Below are 14,811 nucleotides of genomic sequence, written 5' to 3'. Positions count from 1 at the left end.
ATGCATATAAAAATAGTGCCTGTCACGTCAGAGGTAGAACCATACCACATTGGCATTTTCATAGGTGGATGATATTGAACATTGGCAATTGCACATGGGTGAGCCCAGTGGAAGACGACACTCTGCACGTGTGGCTCCTGCTCTTATAGATGCTCGCTGATAGGCACTGTGGACTGGACCCTAGCTAAGCCCTCTCCTTCAGTCTTTCCGACAGGCTCACAGGGGCACCTTTACTCCATTGATCAGAGGAGAACATGAAGACTTAGGCTAAGTTGCTTGCTCAGGGCCACTCAGTGGTAGGTGGCAGAGGCGGGGTTCCATGCAGGGGGCCTTGGTCCCGTTGTGCTATTCTCGGGTGCTGTGCTGGGGCAGTGGCCCTCCCGGGGAGTGCTGAGCAGACCTGGAAGCGTGTCTACTAAGTCCTGCCTTCATTTTTCTTTAATATTCCTGCTCCCCATCCGGACCTTGCGGGGGGCCCTGAGGGTTCTCCCAGGAAGCAAAAATAAAAGGTTTTGCCCCTGGACTTTGTGCCCTCTGTTTCGTTTGTGTCAAATATGTGTATTTATTTTATAGTGCAGGTTGTCGTGTGTGGTTCACCTATGTTCATTCAAATGCAGGTGTCACACAGGTGACCTCCAGATGTGTGGGGTGTCATCTGATGACACAGCAGAGCCATGTCCTGGGGAGGCTGGAAGAGCCCTAGATTCCCGGGCTGTCCCCTGAGTACCAGCCTTCCCCTGACGCCGCCCTGTCCCAGTGTGCTCCCCATGGCGTTGGCACTGAAGCCTAAACTTCCCGGCTTAAAAGGACAGTGGCGGACATCCTGTTCAATATGTCACTTTACAGAGGAGGAAACTGAGGCTCAGTGAGCTGGAGGGACTACTGGGACTCCCTAGGACCCAGAACCCTGGCTCCCTGCTCGGACTGCCCCCAACGCTCTCCTCAGCAGAGTTCCCTCGTCTCCCAGTGTCTTCTGACGCTACTGCCTGCCGGGTGCCTCCGTGGGGAGGAGCCAGGGCCGGCCTCAGAGACATGTGACCTGTGCAGTCACACAGGGTCCATGCTTGGTTTGATGCTCTGCTCTCACTGTCTTGAAATTTCTTAATACTTTTTGAACAGTGGACCCCACAATTTATATAGCCAGCGCTGGGAGGAGCCCACCAGGTCCTAGGATTCCTCCTTTTTCTAGGCTGTGCGGTGGAGCTCCCCAGGAGGCATATAACATGCTCCCTCCACCCAGCCTGGGATGGGATTGGAACTCTCTCCTGGGGGAGACAGTGGCTGCCAGGGATGGACTGAGAAAGCGAAAGATCTCCCTGGGAGGGTGAGAGGGAAGTCCTGAAGTTTGCCTGCCTGGGTTACCCACTGTGTGACCTTGGGTATTTGACAACCTCTAAAAGCCCGAGTTTCCTCATCTGTAAAAGGAGAAGAGTAGAAGAGTAACTTCGTACAGTTGTTATGAGGACTTAATGAATGAAGTATATAAATCATGTACCCGCAGTACTCTGCACTAGCAAGCGCTCAGTAAGTCAGCCATTCTCTTATTGCAGGTACAAAGTCCTAGATTTCTTGGGAGGCTCTAGGATTCCTTGGGCTTCCAGGCCTTGGAAGCCCCAGTCAAGCCGCCCCCTCCCTCTCAGGTGGGTGCTGATGAGGGACAGGCATGTACTGGCCCCTGGCCCCAGCACTGCCCTTCCCAGAGCCTCCCTTCGGGGGCACTTTTGCCCAGGTCACCGAAAACCCAGCCCCTCCCTGCCCAGACACACCCAGAGTCCAAGGGAAGCTGGGAAGCGGCCTCGGGAACTGGGGTGCGCTCCCTCTCAGGGAGGCAAGGGCATGCTTGAGGAGGCAGGACTTCACAATCAGTCCATACACGTTGAATTTCTGCTCTACCTGTTGCCAGCTGGTGATCTTGGGCAGGTTACTCAGCTTCTCTGACCTCCAGCTTCCTCATTTGTAAAAAGTGACAAAAAATTATTTTGAGGGCTAAATATGATAAGGCTGTAAATCACTGAGCTCGGGGACTGGCCCACATCAATAGTATCTAATAAATGTTTGTTGAGTGAATGAATGAGTGAGTAAATGGAGGGGGGCCCTGTGTTTGCTATTGTCAGATGTCCTTGAAGGAAGGTGTGAGAGGTGGTAGAAGTGGAGGTGAGGCAGGGACAGAGGCCGTACACACTGTGTTGGGGACGGGGGTGAAGTGTTCAAATAATCATAACCGCTTGCAGGCACGCAGCACTTAGTGTGCTCCGTACACTGTTCTCATTCACTCATTTCATCCTCACAACAAGCATATGAAGTCGGCACTGCCACTACCCCCATTTTACAGATGAAGAAAGTGAGCACAGAAGGAGTGAGTAACTTGCCTTAGGTGGCACAGCCAGGAAGGGATGGGGTTGAAGCCTGCAGCCTGGCTTCAGCAACCATATCCTTAACCTTTATAGCGCACCCACCCCGCAACCTTTGACCATAACCTTCAAGCTTGCGGGAGACTGCATCTTCATCTCTGCCACAAATTTGGTCCTCACTGGGTGGTAGGACACTGCTTTCAAGAGACCCTCCTTTTCACTGAGAGGAGGGGACAGCATGAGAAAGTTGGGTGGCTTCCTCACAGGCCCTGGCCCTTGAGGGCAGGCCAGACCCCGGGGACTGTAGGACAGAGCCCTGAGCTCTGGCTAGTTGGCAGGTGATTTGTCAGGATGCAAAGCTTTCAGGTTGAAGAGGCCACATGGGGATGGGTGGGGAGGAGGTCGTCAGGGCGTCTCTGCCTAGTGCCCTGTTGGCCACAGCGATCTAAGGGTCTGGGTGCCGTGTGAGGGGGTGGGGGGTCCAGCGGTCCTCACCAGGGCCCGAGTACTTTCTGTACTCTTAGTCTGGGTGTCGGGTCAGACAGGGCTACAAACTCGCCTGGGGAGTCAGAAACCCAGGGCTCTGCTTGGGGACTTGGGGGGCCCCCTCCCTGCTCTGAGCCTCAGGCTCCTCAGCTGTGGATGGGCCGTGACCCTGGCCATGTCTACCTTGGAGTGTTAGTTGGGTGGGCTTCTCATGGGTTAGTGGGTGTGAAAGTAAAGCCAAAACTTCCATGTCCTCTAGAAGTCACACATCTGTGAGGGGGTGAGGCAACTGGACAGAGCGCAGGCTTTGGAGTTGGCAGGCCAGGCTCAGAATGGCCTGGGGATAGCCGGTCCCTTCTTGGAGCCGCTCAGTAAAATACTAGTGAAATCGTGCAGGTTACACTGCCCGCGGGGGTGCGACTCCCTGTCCTCTGCTAAGCACTTCGCACAGTTGATCTCATTAGTCTTCATAACAGCCCTTTGAGGTGTGTGGTGTGACTGGCCTTGTGTGACAGTGGGGAAACTGAGGCCCCAAGAGGTTACCTCCCCTGCCCAAGGTCACACAGCTAGAAAGTGACAGAATCAGGATTCAAACTGGGCAGCTTGCTCCAAAATCTACCTGCTTCACCACAGACTGCTCCGTTAGACCCGACGGTGGGGTCATTTGAAGATGAGGTGAGACCCTTGGAAGTGTTAGCCCAGGGCCTGGCCCTTGGTCCATGCAGGGCACACATAAGATGCTGCCCTTTCTGACCAGCTGGTGCCCAGAATCCTCATGTTTCCGGGGCCTGAAGCTGCATTTCCACAGGGACTGGGGCACCGTCCAGCCTTCTCCGGCCTCATACCTCTGCTCTCCCCCCTCTCATCAGGATGTTGCCACGATGCAGTTCTGTGCCAACAAGCTGGACAAGAAAGATTTCTTTGGGAAGTCCGACCCGTTCCTGGTGTTCTACAGGAGCAATGAGGATGGAACGTGAGTTCCATGGCAACATGTCACCCCCTTCCCGGGGTCAGGGGTGCACAGGGTGTGGTGACCTGCCAGCAGGGTGGCTTGGATCCACCTCCTCCCTGTGCTGCCCTGGGCCTGTTGCTCTAGAGAGGGCAGGGGACCGGGCAGGGGATCAGGATGGAAGTCAGAGCTCCAGCGTGGTGTCCTGACCATGTGGGTGGGCCGGCGGGGGCTAGGGGCCGCCTCCCAGCCAGCAGTGCCACACTGAGGGTCTCAGCTACGGTGGGTGTTAGATATGTTAGAGGTGGGGGGAGTGGGTGGAAACAGGGCTAGGGCGGAAATAAGGGGCCCCTCTGATAGCCCCCTCCTTCTTCCACATGAATGAGTCCATATATCCAAGCCTAGTCCTCTTCCACCCAGAGCCCTCTGAACACCCCACTGCTTCATGCCCCCCACTGCTGCACCCCCAGCACGGCAAATCTGGACTCTTTCCCCACCCAACCCCACCCCTCACCACAGGCTTCATTCAAAACTCTACACGTCTTTGAAGCCCGTTTCCTTCTCTTTCTAACCTAGAAGCCACCCACAATATGACAAAAACACACACATTGGCAAATGTAGGTCAGCTATGTACACAGGGGGAAAGATTCTAGGTTGAGGGTCTTGGGGCCTTCCCCGCTACCCTGCTGTGAGGCCCACCCCCAGCCAAATTACACCCCTCTCTGGGCCTGTTTTCCCATCAGTAAAATGAACCAGCTGGATTAGGTGGTCTCCACGGCCTCCGTAATCGCCGCAGTTCTTGGAGGCTGAGACCACTTATGGCTGGGATTTTGCAGAAGCAGGGAGCAGTGGGACTAGGGAGGTTAATTAGAAAAACAGCTGCTGGGGAAGGGGAATGGGGAAGCAGGATTTAAAGAAGAAGAAAATGGGCCCACGGGGGAGACACAGGGAAGAATAACACAGGGAAGGCCAGAGAAAAGACGTGTGCAAAGCAAGAGTGCCCTGAGCAGAGGCAGAAAGTCCTCTGCCAAGTTCCCTTTGGTTCTGAAATTCTGGGCGCGCGCGCGCGCGTGTGTGTGTGTGTGTGTGTGTGTGTGTGTGTGTGTGTTGGGGGCAGGGGAGCGGCAGGGAGGAGGTGTGTTTCAGTTCCAGGAAAAACAGATTTTTAAATCTGAACGTACAAAACAAGGGGAATTAGGTATGATCATTTGCATAACAAAAGGATTCTTTGTCTCACCAAAGGACTCCTAGCAGAATTAATTCTTTAAATAATTCTCGTTGACTTGACTTGAGGGAGTGAGAAAAAGGCCTGAGTGGTGTTCCAGGTGCCCACAGCAGTGTCCACGCAGGTTCCCCCAAGAGATGCAATGCCAGGCCACGCTGAGCTGTCTCAGAAGTGGGGGCTGGCTGACCAGGAGGAGGGAGGGATTTCGATTTTGGAGCAGGAAAGGTGTGTATTGCAAAAAGTGTTTGCCAATGATGTAAAAGAATGATGTGTAGGATGGATGAGGAGGGGGCGGAGAAGAGGGAGAGGCTCATGACTGACACTGTGAACAGGTGGGAGGTGCGGTGGAAGTGCAGGGGAGGAGAGAGGGGGGAGGACGGGGGCAAAAGGACAGTACGGAGACCCTTGGATGGGGCCTGAAGTCGCAGCCCCCTCCCTGGCAGCAGAGCTGTGGGGAACTGGAGGGTTGAAGATGGCAAAGGAGTTGGTCAGATGCGGGGAGGCCACAGGAGTGTATTGGGGCGCAAGTTTCACCTGATGCAGGGGCTGGATGTCTCCCTGGGGACCCCCAGGGCAGCGGAGAAACCCATCCAGGAGCCCCCTGAGAGGCTGGCCAGTCTGCAGGCCCCCGCGAAGAGGCAGGTGCACAGGTCAGAGGCTGGACTGGTGAGAGCAGGGCAGTCACCCAGGGTTTGAGGAGAGGAGAGCAGAAGGTTTGGGAGTCCCCCCCAGTTAGGAGGATGGGAGGAGTGTCCGTGAGGGAGCCAGGGGAGTATACCGTCACGCCTGCCCCACCGGGAGGGACAGGGAAGGTGGCGTCCACAGAGCACCCTCTGTGCCCCTGGCGCTGTGCCTACCATGTCTTATTCAAGCCAGTCACTCTCTGGGAGTAAGAATGTGACGAGGAGAGCGGGGCTCCGCCGGGCTGCCAGTGGGCCCAGCCTAGTGCTGCCAATTATCAACTGCGTAACTTCAGGCAAGTCTCTAATCCAGTGGAACTTTCTGGGATGAAGGCAATGTTCTACGTCTCGCTGTCCAGGGTGGTCGCCATTAGGCACATGTAGCTGCTGAGCAGTTGAATGGACTAGTGTAACTGAGGAACTAAGTTTTAAATTTCATTTTATTTTAGTTCATTCAAATATAAGTAGTCACATGTAGCTGGTGGCTACCATTCTGGAGAGTGCAGCTATAACCTCTGCAACTCAGTTTGTTGGTGTGTGTACAGGGCTGACCCTAAACTGGACTCGCAGGGTTGCTGTGAAGATTAATTGATTAATACGTGTAGTTAGAACAGAGCCGGCAGCTCCCGTTCTTATCCTCATTTTACAATGAGAGGGGAGCTCAGAGAGAGGGCGCCGTTTGCCGAGGCTGCACAGTTGGTGGGAGCGGCCCTGCGACTGGAGCCCACGTCTGTCGGACTCCGTCCATCTCTAGCGCTGTCCTCTGCCGTCCCCTGAGTGCCTGGCAGAATGAACTGAGCTGAGTGGCAAGATGACTGCAGGGACAGCAGAGAGTTGAGGGTCCTGTGGATTTGGTGCGGGGAGGGAGCTTAAAGAAAGGGTTTCAGGCAAGTCTCTGAAGCAGAAACCAGACTGCACAGGGCTCAGGAGAAACAAGTAAGAGGAAATAGGGCTAACAGCTAAGAAGGCCTGGCCAGGAAGTCTGGCAAAGGAGAGGAGACAGGGGAGGCAGCGGTTCCAAAGGGATGGGGAGGCCAGAGGGTCCCCCCAGGTCCATGTGACTGTTGGGGGTGGTTTAGGGCAGTTAGAGCTTCTGCGCAGAGGGTGATCCTCCCTCCCTGAGTGGCCCGCTTTGCTCCCGATCCTCCCTCCTGCCACCCTGCCTTCTCTTCCTGCTACCTGCATGCCCTAGCCATGGGCAGCTGCGGCCCCTTCCTCCTCTGTCCCACTCCTGTTGTCATGAGCAGCTCTGGGTGTGTGGGGAGATCTCCCACGTGTATCTCTACACTCCAGTGGGTGGTTGAGAAGGAGCAGAGAAGAGAAATGCTGAGCCTCAGTGACAGAAATGACATTTTGACTTGAAAATTGCCAGAGAAGAAATGGCACATCCTGTGTGGGCATGGGTGGAGCTCAGGCGCCTTCCTGGGTGCCCTTTTCAAGCCGGTAGATGCTAGGAAATCTCAGGAGGGTGGCCCCTGGTCCATTTTGGCTCCCGGCTGCCCCCCTTGTGGCAGGGCAGGCTTCCGGGATGGGGCCAGCCAGGCATGGCGTGGGGAGTGGGCAGGGGACACCGCGCTGGGGATAGCCAATTCTGCACTTTTCGTGTGCAAAGCAAGCTCAAGGATTCAGAGCTGAAAGGGTCTTAGAGATCATCCCAGACAGGGGCTTTTATTCTCTGGCTTGAAATGCTAGAGAAAGCTATGGAAAGTCTCTTCTGAGAAATACGTTTATTTATTAATTCCTTCCCCAAAATACTTAATGAACATTTACTATGTGCCAGGCACTGTTTTGGGCACTAGAGATATACCAGTGATCAAAGAAGGCACAGCCCTTGCTTGCCCTTCCTGAGCTTCCATTTTAGTGACAGACCATAAAATAAATGAGAAAATTAGACGATGTCAAATGTCAAATGGTGACAGGTGAAATGGAAAAGAGTATGGAAAGGAACTACGGATGTCGGAGTCAGGGGCCCAGGGGATTGTAAGTTTTAGATATGGCGCTCACAGCAGATACTCATGTCAAAGAAATGACATTTGAGTAAAGGCCTGAAGGAGTGAGGTGAGCCATGGACAAGGAAATCTCGGGGCACAGGCAGGAAAACAGCAAGCATGTGAAGCCCAGACACCCAACTTCACTGACAATTGCAGAGGTTCACAGACCTCTAAAGCCCATCCACAGATCTTTCCATGGATGAAGAAGGTTTGACAGTGGCCACCTCCCTGGGTTTACAGGTGGGGAAACAGAAACCCAGAGTGGGACAGGCATGCTCACGGTCATGAGAGAGCAGGGCCTAGAACCTGCGCCCCCTGGCAACACTCCTCCCCGCCCCCCACAAGAATCCTCTCTGTAGCATCACCAGGAAATGGCCATCAAGTTTCTATCCAGATGCTGCTAGTGACAGGCAGCTCATTACCTCACAAAGCCATGGTTTTTCTGTCTAGTAACTGTAGAGATTAACCAGCTAGTCCCTCAGTTGACCTGGATTCTATTATGCCATCCTCGGGCTGGGGTCTGACACCTTCCCTCTCTTCTTTGCCAGGTTCACCATCTGCCACAAGACTGAGGTCATGAAGAACACCCTGAATCCAGTCTGGCAAACGTTCTCCATTCCTGTGAGAGCCCTCTGCAACGGGGACTATGATCGGTGAGCTGAGAAAATGCCCCTCACTGTGCAATATGAGCAGAGGCTCCTGGAGCTGTGCCCGGGTGGCCCTGCACAGGGTGTGACTCATGAACCTCCCCACCCTGTGTTCCGCTCCCTGGGCAGTGTCTGCCTTCATCTCCTCACAGCCCTCCCTCCTCTTCTCTCCCTCCCCCCACCCGCCTCTTTCTTCCAGTCAGGCATCCCCGTTGGTGGGAACCTCCCCAGGCTGGGGGCATTGGGGTGTCCTGGCCTGGAGCTCAGCAGCCTGTCTTTTCATTCTTCCCACTGAGGGTACAAGTGGGGGCCCGACGGGGCTCTAGATAGGGAGAGGAAGCCTGGTCCCCACCAGCCCCAGCCCTTGGCAGGTAGATTCTGGGGAGTCAGGATTCCAAGATCCCCCTCTCCCAGCCAAGTTGCCATATATGGGGATGAGGGTGGGACACAGAGCTCATGGAAGTTTTTGATGCTACGCAGACTACTCCTATTACATGTTAGCCCCCCACCACCACCACCACCACCACCACCATCATCATCATCATCATCATCGCATGAGTGCAGATCGTCGAGTGTGGATACACTTGGTTTCTAATTGGCTCTATGACTGAAAAGTGCTATCAATTTGGGCAAACTTTGACCCGTCTGGGCCTTGGTTTCCTTGTCTGTAAAATGAGTGTTTAAACATTTCCCTACCTTATAGGCTGCTTTGACCCACATGACATGACCTACACAGAACGGCTTAGGTGTGCATAAAATACCCAAGTCAGCATTCTGTCCACAAGTGTTTATTGACTCCCCCTGTGTGCTGTCCCCTGCACTAGAGGCTGGGAAGTCAGCAGGGAACAGAACACAGTCTTCACCCTTCACCCAGCCTCGTGGAGTTTACATCTAGCAGGGGAGGCAGACATTAATCCAATAATCACACAAAGAAACATGTAATTACAAATTGTGCTAAGTGGCAGGGGAGCTGTAAGGTGGTGCTGGTCTGTATTAAGTCATGAGAACCCAGCCTGGTTTCTGGGTGATGGCTGGAGCTGGAGGGCGAGCTGGCAGGGGTTCACGGCCAGGGCTGCCCAGGCAGCCTTGAGGAAGCTGAGCCTCTGCCAGCCATTTGAATAGGGACACTAGGACGTCCTGGCTGGAGGCATTGGTATGGGCTTGCTGGGACCCTGCTCACAGGGGCCACTGACAGGCTATGTGTGGTAGAGTGACAGGGTCTTCCAGGAACCCTGTCTCCTTGCGGATCCAGGAGATGAGGTGGCACATTTTCCTGCCTCTTGGTTAGGACAGAAAAGCCACAGTCTATTCCACAGGTGGTCACGGAGCACCTACTCTATGCTCGTCAAGCCTCCATCTGTGCAGCATTCAAGGGAATGTAGCCTCATTTCCATCTTCAGGGATCTTATAGTCTGACCACGGGAGCTCAGCTGTGCACAAAAGTATTTCAGACAGCAAAGTAATTGGGCAAAATGAGACTGGAGACAAAAGTAGGCGTTCTAGCGAACAAACCCCAGTTATATGTCTGGCCAAGTCCTGGGGCTTCCGGAGCGGAGGGAATGAGAGGACAGAGTGGTTGGAGCCCTGGGTCCACAGAAGGCCAGGGGAAGGCTGCAAGGGTGTCGGGGGAGGGATCAGTTCCTGGGGCTTAGGACAGGGAAGAATGGTTGGGATGGAGAGAGGGGGCAGGGGAGGGAGGGGAAATTCAAGCATGGCAATTGAAGTCTCATGGGGTGGAAGGAATTGGGATCTTCAGCCCCACTGCTCAGAGGTTTTGGGGGGTCCAACTGACCCCCCACTACTCTCTATCCTTAGGGAGGGGCTCCCAGGGTCTCAGGACCCAGCTCGTCATGGATGGTGAGGACCACTGGGTTCAGAGGCCAGGGCTCATTGTGCAGCTGTCGGAGGAGGTGAGGGTGTGGGGGAGGGGGCAGGTCCCGGGAAAACCGGCGGGCTCCCAGCCCCCGCTGCCAGGCCGAACCCCGGACTGCTGTCCCTCCAGGACGGCTGGGCAGCTCGGGCCCTTCCCCAGAGCCTGGGACAGCTCGACCACGACATGACTGACAGCAGTACTAATAGAGGGGCCCGAATGTCACTCCGGCTTGGTAAGAGCGGGCAGGCCGGCCGCGGGCTGAGCCCTAGTGTGACCCTATGGTCATCCACCGCGCACCCAACAGCCGGCAGCGTCAGGAAGGCCCTCTTAGTGCAGCGGTGGGGGGTCGGGGGAAGGCTTGTGCAGGAAAATGAGGGAGACTCCTCGTTAAAGCCTCACAGACCACACTTGGTTGAATCCAGCAGCCGTGTCTTCCATGTCGGCCAGGCCCAGAGCACCAGGCTGGGTGCTGCGGGCACACTGAGCCGTCAGACCCAAGCCTCCCCCTTAGGCTGCTTCCAGGCCACAGTGGGAAACAGGTAATAATAATAATAATAATAATAATAATAATAATAATGGCAAAGGCTCCTGTGGCACTTACATGGTACATTGTGTATATGAACCAATTTAAACCTCCCAACAGTCAGACACTAGCACTAAAAAGACACTAACACTATCTTCACTGTACAGGTAAGGAAACTGAGGCTGGCTCTAGAACCTGTGTTCTTGACCCCAGCGCTGTGCTGCCAGCCGGCCAGGACAGGGTGTGAGCGGGGTGTGCTTGGAAGCGGCTCTGTGAGAGCCTTGCCCATGGCACAGGGCAGGGCTGCCTTGGGAATGGAGGGGAAGGAAGACTCAAAGGGACCTGACATCTGCCTGGAGATGGGACTGAAAGAGACGGAGAGGTCATTAGGGTTTGGAGACCAGGGGACAAGAAAAGATGGTATCACTGACAGAAATGGGCTGTGTGACAGGGAGCTAGAGCAGGTGGCTGTGGGGCAGGCAGCGGTGCTCTGCTAGGGAGAGAGGACAGAGGTCTGGGAGTCCCCAGGAGGGGCTGGCACGGGTCAGGCCCTCGAGGCCCTTGGCGGGGGCGGGGGAAGGGGCGGGGGAGCGCCACAGGTCAGGAGCAAGAGAAGGAAGAGGGGATGGTCAGAGGACCAAGAGGAGGACAGCTGTGGTCAGGGAGCAGAGAGAGGGGAATCCACACAGAAAGACCCACCACCCCTGTGAGAAAGAGGACCAGGGGGCGAGAACCAAGGATCTGCTGAGAAGGGGCTGTTTTCTTGGAATAATGGGCATGGAAACCAGTTAATATTATTAAGATCACTGCGTCTTTAGGATACGGGGCAAATTGTCCTAGTTGGTTTCAGTATGTTTTCTTATGTGTGAATTAAATTTCACAGTGACCCTAGAAGGTGAGTGCTGGTGGCACGCCCATCGCACAGATGGGGAAGGGGAGGACCGCAGATGATGTGACTTGCCAGGACGAGGGGAAGGACCCTTCTCCTTTCCAGAAGCTGGCCCTGGGCTGGCCCTGTGCTTTAGGGATACGCCTGGGTTCGCTCTGTCTCCGGTCCACGTGAGTCCAAACTCAAGTGACCCCGCTGAGCAGAGCTGGAGCCAGAGGGAATGGCATCAGGGCCAGAGCCAGTCCAGCCCCCAGTGGGGTGAAGAGGGCTGACGACAAGACACCCACCCCCTGCCTTCCCTAAAGTCCGCCTAGTCTCTTCTTGACTATTCAATGACTTGAGGATTTATCCTCATTAAACCAGATTCCCCTGGTTGGGCTGCTGTCATTCACTCACAGCTTGTTGTTGAATGAGTGAATTTTAAGAGAGTTAAGGATGCTGGGTCCTCACCTGGAGAGGACAGAGGGTTCCTGGGAGCTGGAGACTGTCGCACCTCTGAAATGTCACATTTCTGTCTGTCCCCTGGAAGAACCACTACTTTGGCAGGTCAGTACGTGTGACCTCCATTGGGACTGCCTTACCGTCCCTGGCTCACACGTGCAGAAGCTGAACTCCCGCAGAGGAGCTGAAGTCCCTGCAGTGCAGCGCGGGTTGCGCCCCGCCCTCCCCCGACCCCCTCCCTGCCCCGCCCCCGCCATCCGGTCTAGCTGCCTGCCCCGGAGAGGCCGGCTCAGCTTCAGCCCTGAAGCCTCTGCGAAAGAGTGTTGGACGGATTGTCAGTTTGGGGCGAACCCCTCGGGGCCTGTCAGCGCTGGGGGCTTTGTAAGCTGCTGCGAAATGGGCGTCCTCCAGAGGGGAGAGGCTCATTAGGAGGCAGGCCTGCAGCCGGGGTCATGGCAGACCATCGACAGAGCTGCTTAGTGAGGTGGGAAGGAAGCCTGGTGTCCTTGCCAGTGCCCCTCATCCCTGCTGCCCTGCTGAAGCTCACATTCGCCCAGCTCCCTCACTCTGGCCCCAGGCATCCAGTGACCTACTGGACACTGGCTCCTGCCCCAAGGTCTGGCATTGCTACTGACCAGCTGTGTGACTTGGGGAAAGCTACACATTCTGGGCCTCCCTTTGTAGTTCTGGGGAGGGAAGGTATTGTTACTGTGTGGCCCACTTCACAAAGTTGATTGAAGTTTAGTCAGCCAGCAGATATTTCTTAATACTACTTACATTACCTCATATATTTAGGCACTCTTCTCAAAGCTGAAGATACAGCATTGAACAAAACAGGCAAAAATCCCTGGCCTTCTAGAGCTCATGTTTTCATGGTGAACAGGAATTGTTTGGGAGACAGGAGCTTGGAAGAAAGGCTTGAGTGTTTTAGATGGAACAGAACAACATTCATCCAATGCCGACTGCGTGGGTGATGTAGTTGACGTCTCACAGAAACTCCCACGTGGGTGTGCTGATTCCATTTTACAGGCATGTAAACTGAGTCTCCGAGGGCTAAGCCAGTTGCACAGGGCCAGACAGCTAGTAGCTGCAGTGCTGGGGTTGCTACCAGAGCCTGCAGCCTTCCCTGTCTACCCCACTGCCTCTTAGAGTAGGGGCTCTGTGTCCTGAGCCTTTTAACGCTAAATTAAATGTCCATTTTATGGGCAGCAGAGCCCATTTCATTGTCTCACTACCGGGAGCCCCTTCTCTTGGGAGCTGGCCCCAGAGGTCGCAGTAAATTCAACACGAGCCTTTGCTGGACCCATGCTTGGAACTGGGCTTGGCGCCGAGGCCTGCAGCCCACAAAGGGCATGTGAGGAGACTTGAGGCAGCCCAACCAGGACTGGACAGTGACAGGACTGTCAACTGAGTGGTCAAAGCTGTGTCTGGCTGGTGCCTGCCTCCCCCTGTCTCTGGGCAGTGTTCTTCTCACCTCCTTCTCCCCCAAGGCTGGAGTTTGCAGCCTCGGAAGGCTGCATGTGCCATCCCTGTGGCCTCGATCGCACAGGAATCTCACACCCAGTGGTCTCCGCCTCTGCTGCAGGCTCAAATCCCCTGAGGAGTTTTAGATAATTCCCCTGCCAGGTGCACACCAGACTCATTGATTCTAAATCTCTGGGGTGAGGCATCGGCATCAGGATTGCTAAAGCTCGCCAGGAGATTCCATGTGCAACCAAGGCTGAAAACCAGAGAGGTCGGCAGCTCTGGCTGAACATTAGAATCAGCCAAGGGACTTCTCAAACTACCTGTACCTGAGTCCTATCTAGACTAATTAAATCAGGCCCTCTGGCCATGGGATTACTTAAAAAAAACTCCCCAGTGATTTTGTTGGGGGGGGGTATCCGAGGCTGTGGCTGTATTTGGGTCCTCTTCCTCCTCCAGCATCTGAGCTTGTGGCTGTCACTGATCAGGTCACCTAAGTGGCTGGTGTGAGTGGTCCAAGGAGAGGCACCCCTTCCTGGAGCCCCTGAAGGCCCCCTGCAGGGCTGGAAGGCTCTGGCAATGACTGGGAGACTTTGTGGGGCAGCGTCCAGACTCAGGCCCTCACCAGCTATGTGACTCAGGACAAGTCACTGGGCTCCCGTAGAGCTCGGTTTCCCCACCTGGAAATGAGGGGGGCCACAGGTCATCGCTCCAGAACAGGCGTGGCAGAGCCACTGGGCCCTGCCCAGAGCTGCTGAGAACTGGGCCTGGGGCCTGTGTGTCTGCAAAGGTCCCTGGTGATCTCTCAGACAGCCAGGCTTGGATGCCACTAAGGTCACTTCCAGCCTTGTCATTCCAAGAATCAGAAATCACAGAGCTCAGGTACCTAGGCTTGGGTGTCCCTGATTTAAGTAAATTTTATATGAAAGACAATTCAAGTATGGCCAAATGCTAAAGTGGAGAGATGGGGGCATTTTTCTAGAGACCACTCACGTGCCAGGGGAGTTTCACTAACTTGTCTTTGCAGCTGTTCTGTAAAAACATTATTATCCCAACTCCAAAGTGCTGGCTTGTGGCTCATTGAGGTTGAGTGATACCTCCAGGTTCCCCAGCTAGGGGCCCAGGACCCAAGTCCACATCCCAGCCTCTTTCCAGCTCACCAGCCCACCTTCTGGGGTTTAGTTTGGTTTGTTTTTCCACAATAATTCACCACAGAGAGGCATTGTCTTTTGCTTTACCCAAGAATTTAAAGGATTCCTTTAAATGGTGGGCTTCTATGCCCTCCCTGTTTT

At 54.8% G+C, this 14,811-nt stretch overlaps 1 protein-coding gene across 2 annotated transcripts in view; it reads left to right on the top strand.

The window, feature by feature from the left end:
* The window catches only part of CPNE5 (copine 5), an 83,942-nt gene that overhangs the window by 46,199 nt on the left and 22,932 nt on the right, over positions 1-14,811 (top strand). For both annotated transcript variants that reach the window (XM_054568727.1, XM_054568725.1), the window contains 2 exons: positions 3,707-3,810; positions 8,231-8,335. In XM_054568727.1, the coding sequence (XP_054424702.1) occupies positions 3,707-3,810; positions 8,231-8,335 (209 nt within the window). The remainder of the gene's footprint in view (positions 1-3,706; positions 3,811-8,230; positions 8,336-14,811) is intronic.

This window comes from Pteronotus mesoamericanus, unplaced genomic scaffold (genome assembly GCF_021234165.1).
Source record: "Pteronotus mesoamericanus isolate MK-2021 breed Mesoamerican mustached bat unplaced genomic scaffold, CSHL_Meso_final contig_20, whole genome shotgun sequence".
NCBI classification, from domain to species: domain Eukaryota; kingdom Metazoa; phylum Chordata; class Mammalia; order Chiroptera; family Mormoopidae; genus Pteronotus; species Pteronotus mesoamericanus.
Note: the sequence above shows the minus strand (reverse complement) of the source record. Positions and strands in the feature narration are given on the sequence as shown.